Here is a 25,889-nt window from a genome sequence, read left to right on the forward strand (position 1 = left end):
TCTGTTTTTGTTTTTAGATCTCCAGCATCTGCAGATCTTTGTTTAATTTATGATTAATGTTCTGCCTGCATGTCCCCATTATCTCCTGACGTTGTTCTCTATTCTACAGTACAGCTGCTGTTCGGCAGGCCTATGGACTATTCCCACTAATGTCATCTTCCACTTGATATTTCTCATCTTCACCCATATGGATTCTTCATCTTGCAATCCACAATCATTTCTTGCAACTGTGGTTGTTCCATCTCATGTTAACAAAGTTACTCCACCCCACCTGCATATCTACCCATCATAGAGTTGTACAACACAGAACCGGATCTTTTGGTCCAACTCATCCAAGCTGACCACATTTCCTAAACTGATCTAGCCCTATTAGCCAGCATTTGCCCCATACCCCTCTAAACCCTTACTATTCGTGTACCCATCCAGATGCCTTTTAAATGTCAGCTGTGAGAGTTCAGTCATTGTTCCCCTGACCTCTTCACATGGTTGTTCTCCTGGACTCTCACTCTTTCCTCCTGTTCAAAATATTGTTGATATTAATATTTTTTGTACATATGCAAAAACAATGCAAAATGTTTGAAAAATCAAATGGCCCTAAGTATTTAGTTCCCAGTTTTAATTTCATTGTAACTGTGTCTTTGTAATTGTTATAAGATCACACACATTAACCTTATACCCATTAAAGACCAATTAATTTTGCTTTACTATTCCCTCCACTTTAACCCTGTTTGCTGCTGCTTTGTCTATGGTTGAACAGTCTGTCCATTCTTGCCCTACTTTTAGTATTGTTATCGAAGTAGCTATGCTGTAGTGCTGTCAATTTCCCTTGTGAGCCTGCATTTTCTGTCTCCCAAACTCAATACTGTCCCTCTGTCATTACTTTAAAGCCCTGTCTAAAGCTGTAGTTATTTGATTCGCCAAGATATTTATCTCAGCCCTATTTCAAGTGATGTCTGCCCCTCAGTCCTGCTGCCATAAGCTGAAACCTATTACACCCACATCAGTCTTTGAGCTATGCATTTAACCCCTTGACCTTTGTTTACTCAATGTCAGTTTGCTTGCGGTTTATGTAGTAATCTGAAAATTATTACCCTGGAGGTTTTGCTGGTTTATTGAGTTCCTAACTCTTCAAGTCTTTCAGCAGAATGCCTTTTCTAGTCCTATCAGTGTTGTTAGTACCCGTGTAGATGATGACAACTGGATCCCTCCTCTTCCCCCTTCCAAGTTCCCTCTGGCCCCAAGCTGATGTTGATAACGCTGACATAAGCAGGCAAGGAAACTTCACAAAGCAATTGATTTCAGGACTGGCACTCAGCTGCAGACAACAGTATCTATCCGCCTAATTTATTGTCCTGTCTTACTACTACTACTAAGTTCCTGTTTCCTCCCCTACTTGATTGGCGCTGTTTGTGTCACAGTGCCACAGTCAGTTCTCCATCTTCTCTGCAGTTCCCACGTTTGCCCACGCACCTTGCAAGATTATCATAGCTATTGGGCAATCGCAGGAGCCGAGACTGCTCAACCAGCAGCCTCCCAGTCCACAAGCTGCTGTCACCTGCAGGCACGTTCTCTTCTCTGATCACACTCCAAACTCAATGACCTAGTCAGAGAGAGTAAAGTGGTCCAGGAAGCTTTTCTGCTCGCTGATATGTTCTTTGGGATTGAATGCTGTCCCGGCAGTGGCCAAAATGAATTTGAGAGATTAGATTAGTTGAAGGCCTGGCCTTTGCCCGATTAGCTGGCTATAGCTTGGTAGAAACTTTTCATTTGGCATCAATGTTGTTTGGTGAGGGGAAACATCAGGTGGGTGTCCCAGGTGTATGACTAACCAACTTTTCTTCTCCGCAGTCCTGTACCATCTGTTTCTGTTTTCGACTTTTGAAGGTCCTTGGTTAAGAATATCAGAAACAGACGCAGGAGAGTAGTTCCTTTTCTATGTTCTTCACCATGCAACAAAACATGTAACTGATCTTCTACCTTGACTCCACTTTCCACCTTTACGCTCAAACAGCCATGATCGAATTTGTGTCCAAAAATCTTAGCGATCTTAGTCTTAACTCTACCCAACAACTTTGTATGTGCTGTCCTCCGGATTAGCAGATTACTTTTGATCTGTAATCCTATATTGTTGACTCCTTTATCCAGAAACTGCAGCCCCTTGTTTGAGGCTTTCCATTGTGGGAAAAATAGAGTCTCAGCATCTGTGAAGCTGGCTGCCCACAGCTGCTGCCAAGCATTCCATGGGGACAACCAGATGCTAGAAGTAGCGATGGCGAGGTCTTCCATTGTTTGAGTCAGTTTCTCCTAGTGCCTTTGACAAAACTGCTTTGGTTTTGTGTCTACTTGTGCATTTGTATGATTTATTTTAATAGCCAACATCCTGGGCTCCTCTCCTGCCTGGGCCTGAGCTGGTGGCTGGTCATCGGCGGTCTTCCAAGTGCCAGCAGCCCATGGCGTTACTTCCTCGGCCAGCTGTGGAGACATGCCAGTGATGTACAGGGATTCCCAACTTGCATTGGGCTAACCTACCCTCTGAGGTACCTTTTGTTGGAGGCCTCAATATCTGGGTGGTGGAGTGGGCAGGCGACTACCTCGCTGATACGACCTCTAAGAGGGATCCGTGGTTTCCTTTTCAGTTGAAGGATGGAAGGCTGCCTGTTTGATCTTGGTGCACTTTGCTCTGATGTCTGCAGGAGACAAAAGAGAGAATGTGTCAAGAGAAAGGGGTATACGTTTGGATTTGATACATGTGCATTCACATTGGTAGCAAAGGGAGAGCGGTACCACATTGGGCAATGATTCTTACCTAGTTTGCTGACATGGAGTTTTCAGTGTTACCATGGGAATGGTCCTGACCTGCTAGGGCCACGAGCCTCTCATATTGGGTGAGGAGCCAATCAGGAACTCCTTTGCATGTTTTGGCTCTTGCTGCCCTGTCGTGTGCTGTTTTCTCCTGGGGGAAGAAAAGATCAAAGGGAGGGATTGAGTGAAATGTAAATGGCTGGTACAGTTTACCGCTGGTTAACTGGAAGAAGGCTAGTCCCGAGTGAGTAAGTAGACAGCACAGAGATCGTGCGTGCCTGTGTGTGTAATTAGATTGGTGAAAGCAAATGAAGGAAACTGTTGCATATAGTAAAGAGAATGGCTCAGCTTAGGCTTTGGAGGGAGGTGGGGCCTAGACATGTGGGTGTGAGGTAGCAGAAAACAGATGGTGGCACTTATGTCTGTAGAAAGGACCTTCTTCCTGATTGTTGCACTTTCCTCTGGAAAACGGAAACAGTGTTGACCTAGATGACAATTTTGGGCCAGGGTCCGGTGGAGTGGTATCCTCTAGCCCTGGGGGAAGAGGACGTTCCTTTCCTGCATCACCCTGTCCAGGAGGACGTTGGGTTCCCTGTCAGCAAAGTGGGTGCCAATTTTCCTCCGTCTACTATTTCTGGGGCAGTTCCCAAGAACTACGCAGCGCAGCTCCACACTGTCAATGCTTGCCCCGGTGCAGTTTTAAAGTGGCATTGGCAACAAAATAGCAGGCGGTCATGACATTTGTGAGTACTTCTGCTTGTTGTAAGATTTTTATCATTCCTTGCAGGCTGCTTTGCCGTCTTTTAAGATGTGAGGTTTGCCACTGAGGTGTGGAGTTTCCTATGATTACAGTCTATTCCATGCTGATCTGTTATTAGGAGGTGCAACAATGTAGTTATGTAGGTTCCATATAAAAAGTTATTGCACCAAGTAGGAGCTCATGATGGAGAGAACAATATACTAGCATTGATAGAAGATTGGCTGGCAGCCAACAGAGTACGCAAAAATGGGCCTTTTTCAGATTGTTGGAATGTGACAAGTGTAGCCCAACTGGGCCCTCAACTATTTATTATTGACCTAGTGATGTGCAGGGATTCCCAACTTGCATCGGGCTAACATATCCTCTGAGGTATTGTTTGTTGGAGGCCTCAATGTCTGAGTGGTGGAGGGGAGCGAAGGTATGGTGGTTGAATTTACAGATGACACAAGGATAGACAGGAAAACATGTTGTGAACAAGGAATGCAGAGAAATGCGGATAGTTTGAGTGAGTGGGTAAAAATCTGTCCAATGGAGCATAACATGGGAAAAAATGTGAAGTTGTTCAGGAGGATGAATCAAAAATATATTATTTAAATGGAGAATAACTGCAAAATTCAGAGGTGTAGAGGCACAAAGGTGATCTCATGTTTTGATTTTATTTGTTCGTGGGAGGCGAGTGTCACTGGCTAGGTCAGCAATTATTGCACTTTGCTAATTGCCGAGAGAGCAGTTGAGAGTCAACCACACTGCTGTGTGTCTGGAGTCCTAGGTAGGCCAGGCCAGGCAAAGATGACACGTTTCCTTCTCTAAATGAGATTAGTGTTACTTTTATTTTCAAGCCAGTGCTTATAAGATCACCATTAGTGTAGCTTGGTATTCGACATCTTCATGGAATATAGATTTTGCCATCTGTTGCGGTGGGATTCAAGGCCAGGTCCCCAGGGCATTCATTGTATGGAGATATACTAAGTGAATAAGAAGGCTAATGAGGTGCTACCCTTTTAATAGTAGAGAGCTTGAACGTCGTAGAAGATCCTAGGTCATAGAATCCCCACAGTGTGGAAACAGGCCATTTAGCCCAACAGGTCCTCACCACTACTCTGACAAGCATCCTACCCAGACCCATTCCCCTACATTTCCCCTGCCTAACCCACCCAACCTAAACATCCATGAGCACTATGGGAAATTTAGCATGGCCAATCCACCTACCCTGCACATCTTTGGACTGTGGGTGGAAACCGGACCACCCGGAAGAAACCCACGCAGACACAAGGAGAATGTGCAAACATAAAAGTAAGGTTGTTATACTTCAGCCAAACAGACCAGCCGTGCAACCACACCTCGGATACTGTGTGCAGATTAGGTCTGCTTATTTATGGAAGGATGTGGAGAAACATTGAAGGCAGTTTAGAGAAAGTTTATTAGATTTATGCCTGGAAAGAGCAAGTTGTCTTATGAGGAGAGACTGGACTGGATGGGCTTTCTGTCATGGGAGTTTGTAAAAACTGAGGAGTGACTTGAAATTTATAACATCTTAAAAGATCTTGACAAGGTCAACCTGGAATGGATATTTATTCTTGTGGCTCAGTTCAGAACTCGGGGCTGTTTATGGCTCACCCTTTTTAGAACAGAGTGGGGGAAATTTTTCTCTGAGAGGATTATGATACAGGAACTTGCTGCCTCAGAATATGGTGGAGGTGGAGTTCAATCGATTCTTTGTTGGCAGGGGAATCAGAGGTTATCAGTTGTGGATGACAACAGGGTAGATAACAACAGAAACAAATCATGATCCTGTTTAATAGCAGAGCAGACTCGAAGGGCTGAATGGTCTACTTCGGCTGCTGGTTCATATGAATGTAATGTGAACAACTTTACCTCTGTAATCTGGATTGGTTAATGTTTTAATGATGTATTATTTTGTGGCTTTGCAAGAATTTTTTTAGTGGTTCCTATTTAAATAAATGCAATTGGGAATAATGACATCCATTGGAGTTTAATGTACAAACTTGCTTTGGAGAATCCAGTGCCAAGCCTCCAAGCCATTTCCCAAGTGTTAAATGCAGCTCAGCCAGATAGTGAAGTATGAAACTAGACAGAGATCTTTTCCTTGTTAATATGTTTATTCACATAATGCAGCATTACATAGTTCTGCTTCCTGCCCGATCTACCAATATCCCTGCGTCTCAGCAATGTCATTCGTTCAGTGTCTTCGACTGTACAGTGTCGTGTTATATTTGAGTAAGTTAAAGAACCAGCTGTAAACTGTCACTTTAAAGGGAAACTTACCAAATTAGATGTGATCAACATATTTAAACAGTACCCTCCATCTGTTTAGCATTAAGCTTAGCAATATAATTAATATAAGGTTAGCACAAAACCCTTTTTAATTAACTCTTGTACAGTTACCCACAATACTGAACAATATGATTCTTTTCTAGCTGCATCTATACAACAAGATAGCCCTTAAACATTTTCAGCCAACTTTTTTCCATGTAATAACCTGAACAGAAGATTATGTTAAATTTAGAAACTAACACATTTGAATAAATACATGAATAGGAGAGATTTGGAGGGATATGGGCAGGTGGGACCAGTTTAGTTTGGAATTATGGTCGGCATGGACTGATTAGACTAAAGGAACAGTTTTTGTGTTGTATAACTCTATGACTTTTGGTATATCCAAAATAAGCATTGCCATTGAACTGTTTGTATTTTTCAAGACTCGCTTAGCTCTGGTCTCAGCCTGTCTTATGACATGTTGATGACTAGGATTTTACAGTAAATATTTTGGAAGGAAATCCCTGGAGTGTTGGGCAAAGGAAGGAGATGGTTAAATGACTGAATTCTGGCATGTAGTGAACTACAAGAATTGCATTTTTTGTGGACCAGACCAAACACATTCAAAACATTTCAAGATGATAGCATAGGCCTTAAGGGCAAGTGGTAGGCGTTGCTTTCCAGATGCAGTTCGATTGGTCAAACTACCAGGCTTGAAGCAAAACACACTTTATTCATACACTGAGTTGAAATGCAACAAAACAAAGAAGAATTGGGAAAACTTAACTCTAGTAGTTTAATAATCCATAATTCTAATAAATATCAATTGTTCCAATATAGTAACAACTTGTAAATAAATCCTTGGCAAAAGCAAATTCAGCATAATAGATTGTTGCATGTGCAATTCTGGCAGCAGAAAGAATATTCCTGGTTTTTAGCTGTGACGGAGAGGGGAATAAGAGCTTCCACATCCAGCTTCAAGACTCCAATAACTGCTGAAACACTGGTTTTGTGGGAGCTTGACCCATTGAGGCTGCTGTCATTGTTCCAACTTAAAAAAAGTACCAAGGTGCCTCAAGCTCTTCACCTTATTGGCTTTGAGTAGACTGCTCAAGTCTCTGTCTCAACATCTCTCCTTCAAAGAAAAAGACAAAATAAGTTCTTAAAGCCTCGGTGTTGTCACATATTCTTTGGCAGGAAGCCATTATAGACCTGGGGAAGGATAAAGCAAGAATTTGAATTTGAAAACACCCTTGAGAAATTGAAAATCCAGAAACCCCTAGGCGATTATAAAGCTAAGAAAATGTACACAAAATGAACCATAAATTTATTGAAATATGAGAAAGCTAGGAAAACAAAGTGTGAAGCCTTGCCTCACTTTGGGAAGTGGATGAGTGGTGGTAGAAGTATTGGAAACTTCTTGTAAGGGCAGTTAGAATGGATATGTTGGAGACAGTTAGTGAGATTCTTTGCAATGGAGCTTTTAAAGATGTTTTCCAAATGTAGCTACACTTTTTGATTTTGCTTTACTCTGCAAAGCTCCCTGTAGCAATTGACTGTAATGTTAATGATTCTGTTCATGTATGGACTATACTCTTTGTCAAGGTGATAGCCATCAAAATTGGCCATTGCCTCTTCAAGGATTCTCAAGGCAGCACAAAGTGATTTTGAGCGAAATGTCTTGTTGGCTATTCTTTTTACTCATCCTCCTCCTCCTCCATAGCCCTCTTGTTTCATTTAAATCTGCTCCTCAATAGAAAATAGCTTTGCATGGGAGGGCAAACAGTTCTGCAGCATCCCCTGTGTTAAGCTCCTCCAATCCAATCCATTTCTACAATTGTTTCTTTAATTTTTCTCAATAAATTCCATGAAGCCTTTGGCTTTGACACAATTGAGTCATAACATTCACCACACACCTTCCTGAGGTGACCTAATTCCATTCTATCCGCATATTATCAATGGTCTTAATAACGTATTACACTTCAAAAAAGTCATTCACAGCTAGGGCAAAATCTTCTTCTGTTTCCCTGAAGGCATGCCCACAAATGCTTTTGTGGTAATTGGCAAATTGGCACAGGATCAACAAGATTAGAGGTAAATGCTGGGCTCAAAATTGTCTACCTTTCATCCCATTAGCTTGCCCAGCACTGCCTCCTTAGTGATAATGATAGTTTCTAGGTCCTCACCTGCTATAACCTTCTTGCCATCAGTTTTTGGCATTGTGCCTTCCACTGTGATAACTGTTTAATGCCTGAGCCATTTCCTCATTCCCAGTTGGCCTTCTCATCCTCTAAATGACCAATGTTTACCTTTGCCACTGTTTTACAATTTACATATTTGTAGACACTTTTGCCGCCTGTTTTTATATTCTGAGCTACTTTACTCTCATAATCTATCTTACTTCTGTTGATAACTTTTTTGTGGCTTTCTATTGGCCTTTAGAGATTTCCCAGTCTACTAATTTCCCACTAATCTTTGCTTTTTTGTATGTATTTTTTTTCAATCAGATACTTTCCTTTGTTTCCTTAGACATCTATGGCTGGCTATCTCTTTTCCTACAGTTCTTCCTTATCACTGGAATATACTTCTGCTGAGCACTGTTAAAAATCGTTTTGAAAGTCCTCTACTGTTCTTCAATTGACACACCATAAAGTTTTTGCTCCCATTCTACCTTAGCTAACTCTTCCCTCATCCCATCATACTCTCCTTTGTTTAAGCTTTGGACATTAGTACTGGATTTAACCTTCTCACTCTCCATTTGTATTTTAAATTTGACCATACTGTGATCGTTCCTTCCGAGAGGATCCCTAACCGTGAGATCATTAATTATTCCTGTCTCATTACACAGGACTAGATCTGGAATAGCTTGCTTCCTTATAATTTCCTTGAACAATATGTAATGGAACCTATCACGGATGCATTCTACGAACCCCTCCTCAAGGCTGCCATGACCGATCTGGTTTGACCAATCAATACGTAAATTAAAATACCACATGATAATTGCTGTCCTATTTTTACATGCATTAGCTATTTCTATGATTATTACCTGTCCCACCATGATGCCTCTGTTTGGTGACCTACAGACCACACCTATCAGTGACTACTTCTCCCTGCTATTCCTAATTTCCGCCCAAATGGATTCAACCTATTGTTCAGTAGAACCTATATCATCTCTCATTACTGCCCTGATATCATTCTTAAAAATCAGACCAACACCACCTCCCTTGCCTTCCTGTCTGTCCTTCCGAACAGTTTGATACCCCCGGACATTTAACTCCCAGTCATGACCATCCTGCAACCAAGTCTCTGTAATGGCCACTCAATCGTACCCATTTGCCATGATTTGTGCTGTTAACTCATTCACTTTTTTGAATGTTCCGAGCATTCAGATAAAGTGCCCTTATGCCAGTTCTGGCATCTTCTTGTTGGGTCCTATTACTTCCATTATTAATGGCTCTTCAGTTTCCCTTCCCTAAATGGCCTGCTTTCACACTGTACAGGTTCCATGATTAATGGGAAGCCAGAGGATTGGGAAGTCTTTGAAAACCAGCAGAGGGTAATTTAAAAAGCCATAATGGGGGAGAAGATGAAATGTGAGTGTAACCTACCTAGTAATATAAAAGAAGAGAGAGTCAAGAGTGAACAGTGAACCACTGGAAAACGAGGCTAGAGAAGTAGCAATGGGGAACAAAGAAGTGGCGGAGGAATTGAATAGGTACTTTGCATCAGTTTTCACTGTGGAAGATGCCAGCAACCTACCAGAACTTTGAAAGAGGTTGTAATCTTGCTCGCTGAGCCAATGTGTTTGGTTGCAGACATTTTGTCACCCTGTGAGGCAACATCGTCAGTGTGCCTCTGGAGAGTTACGAAGCATCTACAATCAAACACACCAGTTCAGCAAGCAAGCCTACAACCTCATCCACAAGCCCAGCTCCAAATCTTCTCAAAATCTTTAAATTTCAAGACAGTCAGGGGGCAGAGGTGAGTTAAGTGACCATCACTGAGGAGAAGGTGCTGAGGAAGTTGAAACGTCTGAAGGTGAATAAATCATTCAGACCAGATGGACTATACCGCACAGTTCTGAAGGAGATAGCTGAGGAGATTGTAGAGGCATTGGTGGTGATCTTTCTGGAAACACTGAAGTCAAGTAGGTCACAGAGTACTGGAAATTGGGTAATGTAATACCCCTGTTCAAGAAGGGAGGGAGGCAGATGATAGGAAACTGAAGGCAGGTTAACCTGACCTCAATTATTGTTAAGATTTAGAGTCTGTTATTAAGGATGAGATTACAAAGCACCTGCAAGTGTATGGTAAAATAGAGCTGAGTCAGCGCAGTTTCATCAAGGGGAGGCCATTCCTGATAAATCTGGTGGAATTCTTTAAAGAGATAATGAGCAAGTTAGACAAAGGAGTGTTATTGGACATAAGCTAGTTGGATTTTTCAGAAGGCCATTGACAAGGTACCACAGAAGAGGTTTGATAAATAAAAGCCCTTGTGATTACGCATGGATAGAGGATTGGCTGACTGGCAGAAGGAAGTGAGTGGAGATAAAGAGGTCTTTTGAAGATGGCAGCTGGTGACAGTTGGAGTTCTGCAGGGATCAGCGTTGTGGTTGCAACTATTCACATTATACATTAACAATCTGAGCGAAGGAACTGAGGGTATTGTTTCTAAGTTTGCAGATGACACAAAGATAGGTGGAATGTAGTGTTGAAGGAGCAAGAGGCTGCACAAAGACTCGGACAGGCTGGCAGAGTGGGCAAAGTAGTGGCAGATGGAATACATTGAGGGAAAGTGTACAGTTACACATTTAATGGGAAGAAAGAGGCTTGGACTATTTTTTAAATGGGGAAAGGCTTTGGAAATCTGAAGCTCAAATGGATTTAGGTACTGGAAAATTAGCATTGGCCTCATTTTAAAATCTGCATTTTCACCAAACAGCAGTCAAACCTTTGCTATTTTAAAGCCTGGCATAATCTCTCTCCTTTCCTTCTCTTGAAATGCATGTTCTAGAATGCACTATTTTCTGAAATAAACCATCGTGTTTGAACACTTGTTGAGGAGTATTTCCAATCTCCAGAATTATTTAACTTAATGCATTAATGGAGGGTTCAGCTGCTTTAACATCTACACTGGCAGCTTCCGTAATTGATGTCTTTCTAGTTAGCACATTTTTCTATACTTAGCAAGCATACTACAACTTGTATTAAATGGTTTTCATATTTGAACTTGCACCATAGTGTTTCCTCATGCTGTCAAGCAAGCTTGTAGTCATTTGAATAAGCTTTGAACAAAGTGGCAAGTGGTATTAACTTTGATATTCAGTTCAAGTGGTTAGCAGTCTCTTCTTGTCTATCAAAAATCTGCTCTGATTATTTCTATATAAGCCAATTGCGGTCAAGGAACTGTTAGTTTAGCAGACTTATTTAATCAGGTATTAGTTATTATCACTGTTGATGGCAAATCAAGAGCCTTAGTGATGTTTGCTACATGTTTACCTGTATCAAAACACTTAACGTATTTAATGTTACTATAAGTGCAATGTGATTTTGCTGACTTCTCTCGGCAGAAAGCAGCTCATAATCATTAGATCATTTTGAATTCATTATCAATGAGTTTATGGGTAAAACTAACAAGTAGTATTACAACATTTCTAGACAACAAATATGGGGACAGTAGATAACTTCTGTTTTGTGTGGTTCACAAAGTGGCACAGTGCATATTGCACAAGGCAGTGAGTGTTTAAGCAACGGTCTTTTAAAAAGGTTATTGAAGACCACTGTGGGACAATGCAATCTGGACACAGTGTAGCTAAATCTCTCTGGACTGCTTTGAATCTGTCAGAGGCTCATACAACCTCCCAAGATTGCCTGCTGCCATGTTACCTGAGACTTGCTTTTCCCAGGTTCAAAGTGGGAAATATGTAGATAATTTTTGCATACGGTGATGGTAATGTAAAACAACAGCTAGGCGATTTGAATGCTGCAAATTGAGATTGTGTGGGATGATGTTAAATGAGAAATTGCTGTCTGATGTAACGAATATTACAGTTGTGTTATTTTATACACAAAATGAGAACAGCAGAAAAATTGGATTCTATAATTCATTCAATATTTGTTTCTCTGAACAAAATGGCAACAATTTGACCCTAAATTTCTTTCAAATCTGTTGACTTTTTTCTTTACAGGTTTTTACAGCCTCCTTTGATCTTGTTTTCATTAGACGGATTCAGATTTGATTATTGGCAGAAGTGGAAGAGTTCTGTGCCTGTTACAGACAAACTGCGTAAGTAGCATCAAAAGGGAGAAGAATAAATACTTTCTGTTCTGTTCTTTATGTTGATGTGTTCTGACTGTTATTGCTTGAACTCCTTGCTGCCCAGCAATCAACTTCAATTCATACACTGTGTCTTTCATTTTGCAATTTTTCAATAGACATTCCAAATATCAGCTTTTTTTTTTTGGCAAGCATCTGACCATAGAATTAGATGGCAGCCTATGACAAATTATACCTTTAAAAATTAAGTCCAATGATGGTGTTGCATTTTAACATTTAAGCTTTAAAATCCCCCACTGCCAACATCCTGAGGGACTATCATTGACCAGAAACTGAACTGGACAAGCCATATGATCACTGTGATTACAGGAATGGTTGAGAGGTGAGACTGCCCAAAGCCTGTCCACCATCTACAAGGCACGAGTCAGTGGTGCACTGTCCACTTGCCTGGATAAGTTCAACTCCAACAACACTCGAGGAGCTTGACATCATCCCGGGTAAAGTAGCCCACTTGATTGGCATTACATACAGAAATATTCACTCCCTCTACTTGGCTCTTAGGCTTTTTAATAGAGCCAAATAATAAGAAAATGAATGGAAAATGGAACAAAATATCTTGGCTGCACCATGTAAGTATAATGCTTACAAAAAAAACTATTATACTGGAAAGCATACAGTGCTTTAAACTTAAACTCTTATCTTCTCATTTACAATATTGTTTGAATATCTTGAAACCAAATTTATTAGTAGAGGCAGAGACTAAAAATTCCAGGAAATTACAGCTCTGCCAAAGTTGGAGGATTCTGTACATTTCTGAGCACAACACTGTAGGAAGGATGAGAGAACCTCAGTGAGGGTGCGCAAAAAAAATTTGAGTATGAGTATACTTCCACGGATGAGAAACTTCACTTATGGAGATAGATTGTTGATACAAGGGTTGTTCTCACGAGAGAAAAGTGGTTAATAGGACAATTGATGAAGATGTTCAAAATTGTGAAGGGTTTGTGCAGAGTAGATAGAGAAAAATGCTTCTCATTGGTAGAAGTATCAGAGTCAGGGAGCACCAATTTAAGGTGAATGGCAAAAGAACCAGAGACTACATAGGAAAACATTTTTATACAGCAAACAGCCATGACTTGGAATACGCTGCCTGAAGTTGTAGTGGAGACAGATTCAGTTGTAATTTTCAGAAGGGAATTGGCTGAGCACCTGAAGAGAAACAGTTTGCAGAACTATGTGGAAAGGGTGCAGAAGTGTTACTGGCCAAGAAACTATTGAGAGTTGGCATGGATACATATGGTAGAAATGATCTCTGCTTGTGCTGTAACTTAGCTCCAATTTTAAATCTCTTTCTGTTGAGAGTTAAAACATCAAATTTCTATGAGCTTATGCCTCATGCTTTTCTGCTGTTTATCTAAATGGATGTTTAGAAGGGTAAATTTTGATGCTGCTTCATTATGACTACATATGCTTGGCTAAATGCACATTCAACATTTTTAACGTGGCTGGTTTGTTGAAGTTATCAGAGATTTGTAGAACACTGGGCAATGAATTGGGCTCAGTAATACATAATGATGGGTGCTACACGTGCTGTTCAGGGACTAAACGTGGATTTTCTGAATGCACAGTCCATTTTGCAGCTATTCATGCCTGATTATATTATAATATATGCATCTAACAAAGTGGGAATTATAGACAAAATTGGAATTATATGCAGAGCAAGCAGGATCATGACATCAATCTGGTTGCAATGTTGATTTGATGCCAGTATTGGCATTTCTAGAGGCAGAGTTATAGAAGCATACAGCACGGAAACAGACCAAGTAGCCCGTGCCAACCATGTTCCCAAACCAAACTTATCGCATTTGCCTATGTTTGACCCATATATCTCTAAACCTTTCCTATTCATGTACTTATCCAAATGTATTTTAAATGTTATAACTGTACATGTACCTGCCATTTCCCCTGGCAGTTCTTGCCACTACTCTGTGTCAAAAAATGTTGTCTCATATCCTTCTTAAAACTTTCTCCTCTCACCTTAAAGTATGCACACTAGTTTTGAACTCACCCACCCTCGGGAAAAGACCTTATTATTCACCTTATCCATGCCCTCAATAATTTCATTAACCTCTATAAGGTCACCCCTCAACTTCTTATGCTACAATGAGAAAAGTTCCAGCCTATTTTTATAACTCAAAGCCTCCATTTTCTGCAACATCCCGGTAAATTGTTTTTGAACACTCTCCAGTTTAATTATAGCATTCCTATATTAGGGTGACCAGAACTGCACACAGGCCTCATCAACATCTGGGACAACCTCAATATGTCATCCCAGCTCCTATATCCAAAGATCTGAGCAATGAAGGCAAGTGTATCAAATGCTGCCTTAATCACCCTGTCTACCTATGATGAAAATTTCTAAGAATTATGTATCTGAACTCTTAGGTCTGTCTGTTCTACAACACAACCTTGGGCCCTGCCATTAATTGAATGAGTCCTGTCCTTGTTTGTTTAACCAAAGTTGGAATAGCTTACATTTGGTCCAAATTAAACTCCATCTGCCTCTCCTCAACCCATTGACCCAATTGATCAAGATCTGTTTGTAACCTTAGATTACCTTTTTCACTGTCCATTGTACCACAGGTTTTGGTGCCATCTGCATACTCACTAACCATGCCTCCAAATTGTTTATGTAGATGACAAACAAGAGAGGGCCCAGTAAGAATACCTGTGGAACACAGCTGGTCACATGCCTCCAGTCCAAAAAACCTCCCTCCACCACCACCTCCTGTCTCCTAACATCAAGCCAATTTTGTATCCAATTGGCAAGCTCGCCCTGAATCCCATGTGATTTAACATTACTAATTAGGTCTACACATTTAGGTGCACTATGCTCCATTTGTGAACTCTCACAAGCACACACTGTGAACACACCTTAAGTGGTAGGACGTAACTCATACTAATGTTCTTTAAAGTGATCATCAACTGCTTGCAAGTTAGTTATTGTTGAATTTGTTTTTCTTTGACTGCTGGTTTGTGTGTTCTTTTAACTTCCAAAAATCTACGGAGAGAGGTGTAACAACTGCTGAAGGACTTTGCCTTGACTTCAAAGCTTCTGTACAAACTAGATTTGTTTTGGCTTAAACTAAATAAGTGCACCATCATGCAGAATGTCCATTTCTACATTCTTAACTTTATACAATTTTCACCTCATCTGCTATTGAAATCTTCATTGATCCCTTTGTTACCTCTGGGATTGGTTATCCCAGTGCACTTCTTGCTCATCTCCCACGACTTTCCCTCTGATGTTGGATTATAACCTGGTGTTGTGATTTCTGACCTCTGCAAATGGTTCATCATTCAAAGCTCTGCTGTTGTCGTGACTTTACTGATAGCATGCCATTGTTTACCTATGACCTCTGTGCTCATTGACCTTTAGTTGACTCCTTGCCAGACAGTATGCTGTTAAAATCTCTTCTTAACTGCTCTATGGGTTTGGGAAATGCTGTTAAAGGAGCATCAATGAACTGATGCAGAGCATCTTGCAGATGATGCACACTGCAGTAACCGTGTGTAAGAGCAATACAAAACTGGAAAGGATGGAAAAACGATTTACAAGGATGTTCCTGAGACTGGACAGTTTGAGCTGTAAGGAGAGGCTGGATAGGCTGGGTCTTTTCACCCTGGAACATAGGAGGCAGAGGGGTAACCTTTAAAAAGGTTTATAAAATCAAGAGGAGCATAGATGAGCTGAATAGCCAAGGTCTACTCAGGGTAGGGGAGTCCAAAACTAACAGGGATTAATCTAAGGTGAGAGGGGACAGATTTAAAAGGAACTTGAGGGGCAACTTTTTGACAGAGGATTATGCATATATGAAATGGGTTGCCGGAGGTGGTGGTAGAGTTGGGTGCAATTACAACATTTAGAAGACATCTGGACAGGTACATAGAATGGTTTAGGGGGATATGGGCCAAATGCAGTCAAAAGGGACAAGGTCAGTTTAGAAAACCTGGCCAGCATGGACAAGTTAGGCCAAAGGACCTGTTTTGTGCTGTATGACTCTATGGCTGTGTATGATTTTGGACCATGTAAGGAAATTTTTGCTCGATGATCGAAAATTTGTCCAAAGCAGTCATTTATAAGGTGTACTTTACACTGGTGTGATGAGTTAATTTTGCCTTGTGATCCCCATGCCCACTCATGAGGCTGTTCAGTTTAGCTCCCTGATTTTCAGAATATACAATGAAACATATTTATTTATACAGAGATGCCATAGAGTATCTGAGGTAAAATATCTAACAAAAATGTTTTACAGTTTTAAAAGTTTAAACTTGAGTGGCTTCAATTTTGAATCTGCTCTTTCTCAGTTTGTTTTATTTTTATTTTTCAAGTTGTCCTTTATTGTAGTTATATTGCTGATCAGTGCTTTGCTCCCTAACTGCTATTGTTGTGATTGACCTGAAAAGACAATGAATAGTAGAATAAAGGATCATTTGTGAAGTAAAGACATAGAAATGCTACAACACTTGGTGTAATCTGATGGTTTGGGACAGATTTGCACACAGCCATGGAGACTCAGTGGAACTTTAAAATGGTGGGCTGAATCGAGGCCTGGAAGTCTCACCCCTCCTCATTTCCAGTTCTTCCAATTCTTGATGATAGAAGTTGGATTGGTGTGAAGTGGACAGGCACAAATTAATGACTGGCTGCTTAACAAGATCTATCTCTGTCTTAAAAAATGTCCAAAGACAACGCAATCAAAACCTTTTTAGAGGAAAAGCATTCAAAAAACGTGTGACCCTCTCTGAGAACACAAATTCTCCTAATCTCTGTCATAAATAGCAACCTGTAATTTTTAAACAGGAACCCCGAGTTCTAAATTCTGCCATAAGAAGAAACATCCTCTTCACATCCATCCTGTCAAGACCCTATAGAGTCTTACTTGCTCCAATCAGACTGGGTCTTACTCTTCTATGTTCCAGTGGATACAAACTCATCCTGTCCAACCTTTCCACGTAGGAGAAGCTATCTGCTCCAAGGATTAGTCATAATATTTTATCCGAATTGCTTCCAATGTATTTAAATGTCTCCTTTAAATAGGGACTCCAGTACTGTACATTGTAATCTCACCAGTGCCTTGTATAACTACAATAAGCTATAATACTCCATTTGCTTTCATAATTACTTGTACCTCCATATTAACCTTTGCAATTTATACACTAGGACATTCTAGTCCCGCTGGAGTTTCGGTGACTAATTGGATAATTATTTACTATTCTGCTAAAATGGACAATTTTACATTATCATTAGTACATTTAATTATCATACTTATACTTTCTTCATCCAATCTATTTATTTAAATTGTAAACATTTGAGATCCAACACTGATCCCTGTGGCACACCACTCATTATGTAATGCTAACCAGAACATGACCCATGTACGCTATCTCTCCATTTTGTGTTAGCTAACCAATCTTCTGTCCCACAAGCATTTATTTTCTACCACAAACCTTCTCTAATACCTTCTTGAAATCCAAGTACTGTACGTCCACTAGCTCCTGTTTTATCAACAGCGTATATTTCTCCCTCAAAGAACTCCAATAAATTGATTAAAGATGATTTCCCTTTCACAAAACTATGTTGACTCTTGACTGATTACCTTGAGCTTTCCTGTTACCCAATGACAATGTCTTAAGAGTAGTTTCTAATGTCTTCCCTATGATTGTCATTTAGGCTAACTGGCCTTTTGTTTGCTGCCTTCTACTTCAGCTTTTGTTTAAATGAGTTACATTCACTATTTTCCAATATAGTAGAACCTTTCTCATACCTGAAACTCATTTCTGAAATCTTTTGATGTTGACAAATTAATTTACTTAAAGTGAGTTGTAGCAGATGAAATTAAAAACAAGTTTATTTTATTTATTATGATTCTTGGCAGGTACCTGTGGTGTGCATACTTCATATTTGACGCCAGTGTACCCAACCAAAACCTTTCCTAACCACTACACGGTCATCACAGTAAGTAGATGTATGCTGTTTTATGACACGGGGTCAGGCCCTGATACATGTGTTGCTTCATGATATTAAATTCTTGCTGACAGAACATATTTTGATGTTGACAAAATCTTCCTGACCCATTATTATGTCTCTGTCATAAGTGGCTTCTTTTACTTTGAAGAGCTGTCACAGGCTATCACACTCTAGGTAATCTTGTTTTACTTATATTTTTATATAAAAATCACCATTTTAAAATTCAGCAACAACTGTTACCTGCAGCTTGCCCATCATACCTAAACGAGACAAAAGCCTGATAAAGGTTTGCATTGGGTACAAATTGCTAGTTTCCCGTCAAATAGAATTTTGTTGTAAAGAGGAGCTTCTTTAGCCCATTATGCCTGTGAGGGCCCAGGCTTATTTCCCTGTCCAGTATTCTGTTATATTAAATTCTGTTTGTGGCACTGTTTCTAGCCATCTACTTCATATCCTAACAACCATCCCATGTCGTTGTTGAGAATCAATTTTTCAAAAAGAAAACACCATTAGGCACATGACATTCAGTTTTCTTGCTGACCTTCCTGACTCCCTGCTACAAGGGACAAGATTTTGAATTTGCAAGTGGCAGATCATTTGGTAGTTGTGGAAGAACATTATTGAAAAAAGTTTTGCCTCACTCACCCCCTGTGCCAAATTGTTTAACAGATTGATGATGAAGGCTGGCAAATGAAGTTGGTGTAATTAATTTGAAGCTCCCACTCAAAATCAAGGTTAAAATGCATGAGGCTGAATTTGGCCAAATCACAGTCTGTAAGAAATTGAAAGAGGTTCACAGTTTGTAGTTTGGAGTTGCTGCTGGCCCAATCCAGTGGTTTCTCTCAGTCCTGAGACAGTTTAAAGCAGTACCTGGGCTGTTTCCCTTTCTGGAGACACTGTGGAATCAAGCTATAAATTTCTGCCAATTGCAAAATGGAGACTAAATTAATTAGTAGGGCAGACAGAGAATCCACTTAACTCAATTGTTGGTTTAATCAACTCATTTTTAAGAAGAATGCTTAATCCACACAGAGACTTTGGCTTGCTATAAACCCTTCATCTTCCCGATGAAGTGTGACATGCTACTGGTGCCTCCTGTTGTAATCTAATATTTACATATGTTAGTTAGCTGCAATAAATCTTTGTTGGATTCTTCAATACCACACTATCCATCCAACTTACTTGTATTAGGTATGATAACATAAGCATTGCCACATGAAGTAAATACCTGGCTGGAAATAAAATCAAATCAGTTTTTGACTAACACGTGAGTATACGGAATAAGCCATGCTTTGGAGTCACAGCATGGTAGCATGTCAGGACTTGGAGATGGTACATGTGAGTGTTAAGCAGCTGAATTACATTTCCAAAACTCTAGGCAAGTGGCCATTTAGTCAACCGTCATCCATGACTTTTTATAATTGTTTTTAGTTTTTTAATTTTCTGATCTCTTTCAAACAGCCAGTATACTTCTAAAGTAAGACATTGTATTATGAAATGTTCAAAAGTTATATGAGAATTATTTGTCATTATAGATATGCAATTCTAACTTTGTTTCTTTTGACCCTTTTTTTCCTCTCTTTCCATTTAACAGAGTCATTCGTGATTCAAAATATCTTCCTTTTTATTGAATTAAAACAACAATCAGGCTCCAGAGAATTGAAATAAGGCAGATGAGTGCACAGCTGGAAACATGGTGTGGGAGGGAGGACTTTAGGTCCCTGGACACTCGGACTGGGGATGATGGCACCTGTCCCAAGAGTTCTACCTGAATAGAACTGGGACTGCATTCCTTGTGAGGCAATTTACTGGTGCTGTTGGGTGGGGTGCGAGGGTGCTGGTGAATTAATTTGGCAGCGATGTGGGAACCAGGAAAGAATATTAAAGAAGATTACCATGGCTCATAGTGTACTTGACTATACAGTTTGAGCTGGCATTATGAGTAGCAACTTAATAGGTGAAATATGTAATATGAAAATATGATGCTGTTGAGAAAAGAGCTCTGGCTCAAGGACAGGCTACTGGGTGTTGAGTATTCCTGTGTACATGTTGTTCTGAAAAGTAGAAAAGGAAAGAAAAGAGAAGGGGTGGAAGTATTGATTAAGGAATGTTGCTGTACTTAAAAAAGAGTATGTCTCAGAGGGTTCAAGGACAGAATCATTTAACTAGAGCTAAGGATCAAAGATAAGGATCTCAGAACAGCGCTAGGTGAAGCAGCAACTATCGGGAAGGATGTGGTAGAAGAAATCTGCAGAGAAATTACAGAGATGCTAACATTAAAACGTAGTTATAATGGGTTAACTTCAATTACCCAGATATAGACTCAAATACTGGTAGAGTAAGGGGCATTGAGGGGCAAGTGTTCCTGGTTGTGTTCAGGGGAATTTCCTACAGCAGTGAATGACCAGTCCAACAAGAAAGGATACATTTCCAAGGACCAGGCCCAGAAAGTGTAATAGGCCAAGTGGATCAAGTGTCACTAGGGGAAGATCTGGGAAACAGTGATCATTGTATTGTAAAGTTCATGATAAGGGTGGATAATGACATCGGTCAATCCAGAGAGGAGAAAAAATCTATTGAGCAGAGAGCTGACCTCAGTGGGACAGTGACCGAGCCAGAAAGGGCAATCCAGAATGAGCTGTCTACAGGAAAAACAGTAACTGAGCAATGAGTTACTTTCAAATGAGCAGTGCTTTGCATGGAGTTCTAGTATATTCCCTCAAATGTGAAAGGTAGAACGTACAAACAGAGTTTCCTGGATGACAATGGAAATAGAAATTAAGCTGAAGAAGGAGAATGTACTAAGGACAGGTTTCAGGTAGATAATACAATTAAGTATGTTCTATGATTTCCCTTCATGAAGCCATGCTGACTCTTCTTGATCATATTATACATTTCTAAACGCTCTGTTATTGTGAGCTTTATAATAAACTGTAACATTTCAACAATAACAGATGTCAAGTAAACTGACCTGCTTCTCGTCTCCTTCCATTTATAAACAAAGGTGTCAGATTGGCTATTTTCTAGTCCTCTGGGACTGTTCCAGACTATAGGGATTCTTGGAAGATTATTACTAATGCATCTATTCTCTCTGTTGCTATTTCCTGCGGTATCTTGGGATGCATCTCATCAGGTCCAGGGATTTATTGGTCATTAGCCCCATTTACCTCCTGTTTTCCTTTGAAATATATTCTCTTTCTATTAACTTACCCATTTAGCCTCTTTCACATGCATATTATTTCTTACTGCTGCTTCTTTAGGGTTTTTTCCCCTTTTAACACCAGTTATGATGTGTCTCTTAGACTGCAGAATTCTGCTGCAACAGTGTTGAAAACATACTTTGTTTGAAATTGTCAAGAATACAGTGTATTATAATGTAATCTTACCAGCAACGCAGTTGTTTTATAGAATGTGACACCTTGTTCTGGAGACTGATTTATACTTAAATTGGGATGTGATGCTGGTGCTGTGCACACTGTACTTGCATAAAGTGGAAGGTACACAGAATATAGGTCTGTCAACTTCATGTGTTCACAGAAGGCAATTGAGGCAATGCACCATTGTAACAAATCACTTAACTGGTTGAGGTCATCGGAAAGGGATAAAATGAGCCGTAGGTAAAGTAAGAATAGTAACTTTTTAAAAGAAGCCTTGGTTTCCACAAGCACAAGTTATGGTCAGTTGTAAAAATATTTTGGATAGAGGACATATACAGTTAATAGTAGAGCCCTGAGGAGTATTGCTGAGCAAAGAAACTTAGGGGTGTAGCTGTGTAGATCCTTGAAAGTGGAGTCATATGTAGACAGGGCGGTGAATAAGGTATTTGGCATGCTTGCTTTCATTGGTCAGTGCATTGAGTATTGGAGTCGGGGCATTATATTGCAGCTGTTTGGGACATTGGTTAGGCTACTTTTAGGATACGGCATTCAATTCCGAGCTTCCTGCTGTAGGAAAGATGTTGTGGGAGAGGCTGAATATGCTGGAGCGACTTTTCCTGGAGGGTCAGAGGCTGAGTGTAGACCTTGTAGATGTTTATAAAATGTTGAGGGGCATAGATAGGATGAATAGCTAAGGTCTGTTTCCCAGGGTAGAGAAGTCCAAACCTAGAGTACATAGATTTAAGGCGACAGGAAAGGGGAAAGATTTAAGAGGGACCTGAGGGGCAGCATTTTCACATACAGGGTGGTGCGTGTACGGAACTAGCCGCCAGAACAGGTAATGAGGTGGGTACGATCACAACATTTAAAAGGCGTCTGGATGGCTACATGAACAGGAAGGATTTAGAGGGATATGGGCCAAATGCTGGCAAGTGGGACTAGATCAGATTAGATATCTATTCAGTGTGGACAGGTCGGACTGTTCATGTGCAGTACAACTCTATGACTTTATGACCATAAACAAACAAAGATTGATGTCATTTCAGGTTTGGCCTGTGATTTGGCAATGTGACTGGCTTTACGAGTGTGACAGATTGCACGCCTCTGGTATAGAATGCCATAGAATGGTATAGAACCTTTAGGTTCCCCTGAAGTGGGCAAGCGAGCTAGTTCCTTGTTTTAAGTACAATGTTATTTCTACCTATTTATACTAGCACTTGCAGGGAGTAATCCAGTTAGTCTCAATTCCCCACTCTTTCCAAATTGTGATTCTTTTCAACCATCACTTCAAAATTTTTTTTAAAAAAAAGAGAAGATTTTATCCACATTTTATTTGTTTATTAACCATCTTAAATTTATAATCACTGGTTGTCAAACGGCCAGTCACAAGAAGCCAGATTTCCTCATGTACTCTAAACTGTTAATGGTCTGAAATCTAATTTGTTAATACAAATACCAGAAAGGTCTTGTGCTATTAATTTCAATTTCAGGGTCTATATCCAGAATCTCATGGTGTAATTGGAAATCGCATGTATGACGTGGAGATGAATGCCTTTTTTAGCCTTCGAACTGAGGAGAAGTTCAATCCCCTTTGGTACAAAGGACAACCCGTGAGTATTGAACTCCATAACATTTTGAGTATCGGAACAGTAAAGTTGGTCTTGTAGGGAACAGGAGGGAATTTAAATTCCTCTTCCTGGGGCAGGTTTGTTGGTGGGATTGTCATTTAATCAGATAGGAAGCTCATCGCGACCAATGAAAATCCACTACCAAAGAGAGTGGTTGAAGTGAATGGCATGGATGCATTTGTGGTTGGTTGGCTCACCGAGCTGGTCCATTGTTCTGCAGATGTTTGATTACCCTGCTGGGTAACATCATCAGTACAGCCTCCGATGAAGTGCCGTTGTGCTTTCCCACTTGTTATTTAAACCCTGGTGTCCGTTGAGCTGGATTACCTCACTCTGGTTTCCTTTCACAATGGTGTATATACAGAGTCTAGCTTTGTGTTTATTGATGGCTTTCTTCGTGGACAACCAGGCCTCTAGGAATTCCCGTGCTTGTCTCTGCTTTGCCTGTGCATCCAATATTATCTTACATGAAGAATATATGTGCATTCAGTTGACACTTTGTGCAGGGTCTGCATTCACCCAGTATTGAACAGTTTGGAAGTTCCTGTGGAACTTGAAGGATCAGGCTCATACTTGGGCAGGATCTGGACTCCTTCTGAGAGTAGGCATCCGACAGAACTGACACCAATGTGATGGCAGCAAATGTTCAATACTAGCAGCAGAAACAGTGTCTGCCGTCATTGTAACACTGTCTTTCATCTGGGCCTGCTGATGTATCTTTGGAGAGAGGTAACTGAGACAGAATAGGGCTACCAGGGTGGGTGATGCCAGAACGGGTAGCAGAAGCGTAGCTGACAGCAAAAGCACAGGGGTCTGCCTGCCTTCCTTGATGCTGGGTCCCCCGAGTGGGCAGAGATATGCACATGCATGATGGATTCACCTCTAGTTAGCCATGGGAAAGCCAAACCGGATTTGTTGTGCGGTTGTTCCTCGTGGGGCAAGCTCCGTTCTGGTCATTGCTAGAATTGTTAGTACTGGACATTTAGCAGTCTTATTTGGCCACTGACCATCGGCTCGTACAGATCAAGCTCTGGTTGAAATTGCAAGGGCCAGGGGTCTGTAAAATATTATTGGTCTTAGACTAATACTGAATAGTCACATACTCTGCTGATGTAAAGAAAGCATAATTCTGTTAAGAAATCTCTGATTGTGACTTCATCTGCCATGAGGCTGAATGACTAAGACCATGTGACATTACATCATTTTCTGTGATGAAATGTCTTATTAGCATATTTCCATAGTTTAACTTAATCCTTTTATTATCAGCTCCAATTCTATCCATCCAGAGGAGCATGAAATTCTGCCCCTAACATCATGGACAATTCAGTGGCTTGGTTTGTGCAGAGCTAATGCAATTACTGTATTTGAATGCATACCTATTAAATGACACAAAATATTCTATGTTTCTGCTTGCAAGTTAACTCTGCACTACATCCAAATGTGCCTTTTTTTCTAATTCATCGATTATCCCAATCGACAGTGGTTTCTGATTGTGGGTGCAGTGTTATTATTTTGTCACTCCTTAAAACTAATGATGTTTACACTGCACTCGTTTAGCTCCCACCTCCACACCCTCTGTATCGTGCTCCAAATGAGTGGGAAGGTAAATATAACCAAACATCTTGGCATCTGCTGATGCAAGCAGAATTCTGTGCCTGAGCGATCAAAAACTGTGGTCTCTAAGTCAAACATCTTTCCTGCTTTTTTTTTTGTGTGAATAAAATGCGCTCAAGTTTAATCAAGAAACCTAAATCTCCAGTGCTGGCATTGCTTATTATTTGAATTCAAAATAGTTCTCACTTGATGCCTGAATCTGAAATGATTCTAAGTTTTGTGTTCTAGTTAACTGCTCTATGCACAATACAAGGGATTTATTTCAGTTCAGATGCAAAATAATATCACTGCTTGCCGTTCTTAGTTAACTATTATAGTGAATTCAATGCCTCCATGTTTAAAACATTTTCAGTTATGACCAATTTTAACAGCACTTTTACAATGAGGCATTCCCTCTCTAACTAAAAGATATTCCATCAGTTGGCCAACTAAGAATTAGCCAATCATTTCAAGCACAGAGTATTAATGCTGGCCTTATTTGACCCAAGGATTTAAAGTGAATAATGCTAAAAATATTCCACAAAACATTACAACACAGCCATCATCTTATGATACATTTCCTTTGTACATTCATTCTTCTAAGAGAATGATGAATAAGTTCAATTTGTGAAAGTCTGAAAAATGCCTGTTTTCCTCGTTGAACTAAAAATTGGACATGCTGGATATGTATAGCATGTTGGTAATAAAAGAATGCCAAGTTAATACATTTCCAGCATGTTGTCTTTAAATTTTTGGTATTTGCAGTTTTTAAATTTTAGTTCTTCAGCTTTGAGTTTTACACAGATGTCTATGAATCAACATCAGTATTGATTGACATAGCTGTGAACATATTTGACAAAAATGACAATGTTATTTGACTCTCCTGAGATATTTGAAACATTGTCACAATATTAAAAGATGCTAGGTTAATGTCTTGTCTTAATTCACTCACGGAATGTGGGTGCTGCTGGCTAGGACATCATTTATTGACCGTGTCTAGGGTAGTTAAGAGTCATCCACATTGCTGTGAGTCTGGAGTCACATGTAGGCCAGATCAGGTAAGGATGGCAGATTTTCTTCTTTTGAAGAACATGGGTCTTTTCACCAACTTACAATGACTTCATGGTCATCATTAGACACTGAA

At 40.1% G+C, this 25,889-nt stretch overlaps 1 protein-coding gene across 2 annotated transcripts in view; it reads left to right on the top strand.

Annotated features, from left to right (window-relative positions):
• LOC125452714 (venom phosphodiesterase 2-like) overlaps nucleotides 1-25,889 on the top strand; it is a 116,854-nt gene that overhangs the window by 36,771 nt on the left and 54,194 nt on the right. For both annotated transcript variants that reach the window (XR_007247583.2, XM_048531428.2), the window contains exons 5-7: nucleotides 12,028-12,125; nucleotides 18,056-18,135; nucleotides 23,015-23,134. Coding sequence is in view for 1 of the 2 variants with exons in the window: in XM_048531428.2 (XP_048387385.1) it covers nucleotides 12,028-12,125; nucleotides 18,056-18,135; nucleotides 23,015-23,134 (298 nt within the window). In the remaining variant the exon portion in view is untranslated. The remainder of the gene's footprint in view (nucleotides 1-12,027; nucleotides 12,126-18,055; nucleotides 18,136-23,014; nucleotides 23,135-25,889) is intronic.

This window comes from Stegostoma tigrinum, chromosome 4 (assembly GCF_030684315.1).
Source record: "Stegostoma tigrinum isolate sSteTig4 chromosome 4, sSteTig4.hap1, whole genome shotgun sequence".
Lineage (NCBI taxonomy): Eukaryota > Metazoa > Chordata > Chondrichthyes > Orectolobiformes > Stegostomatidae > Stegostoma > Stegostoma tigrinum.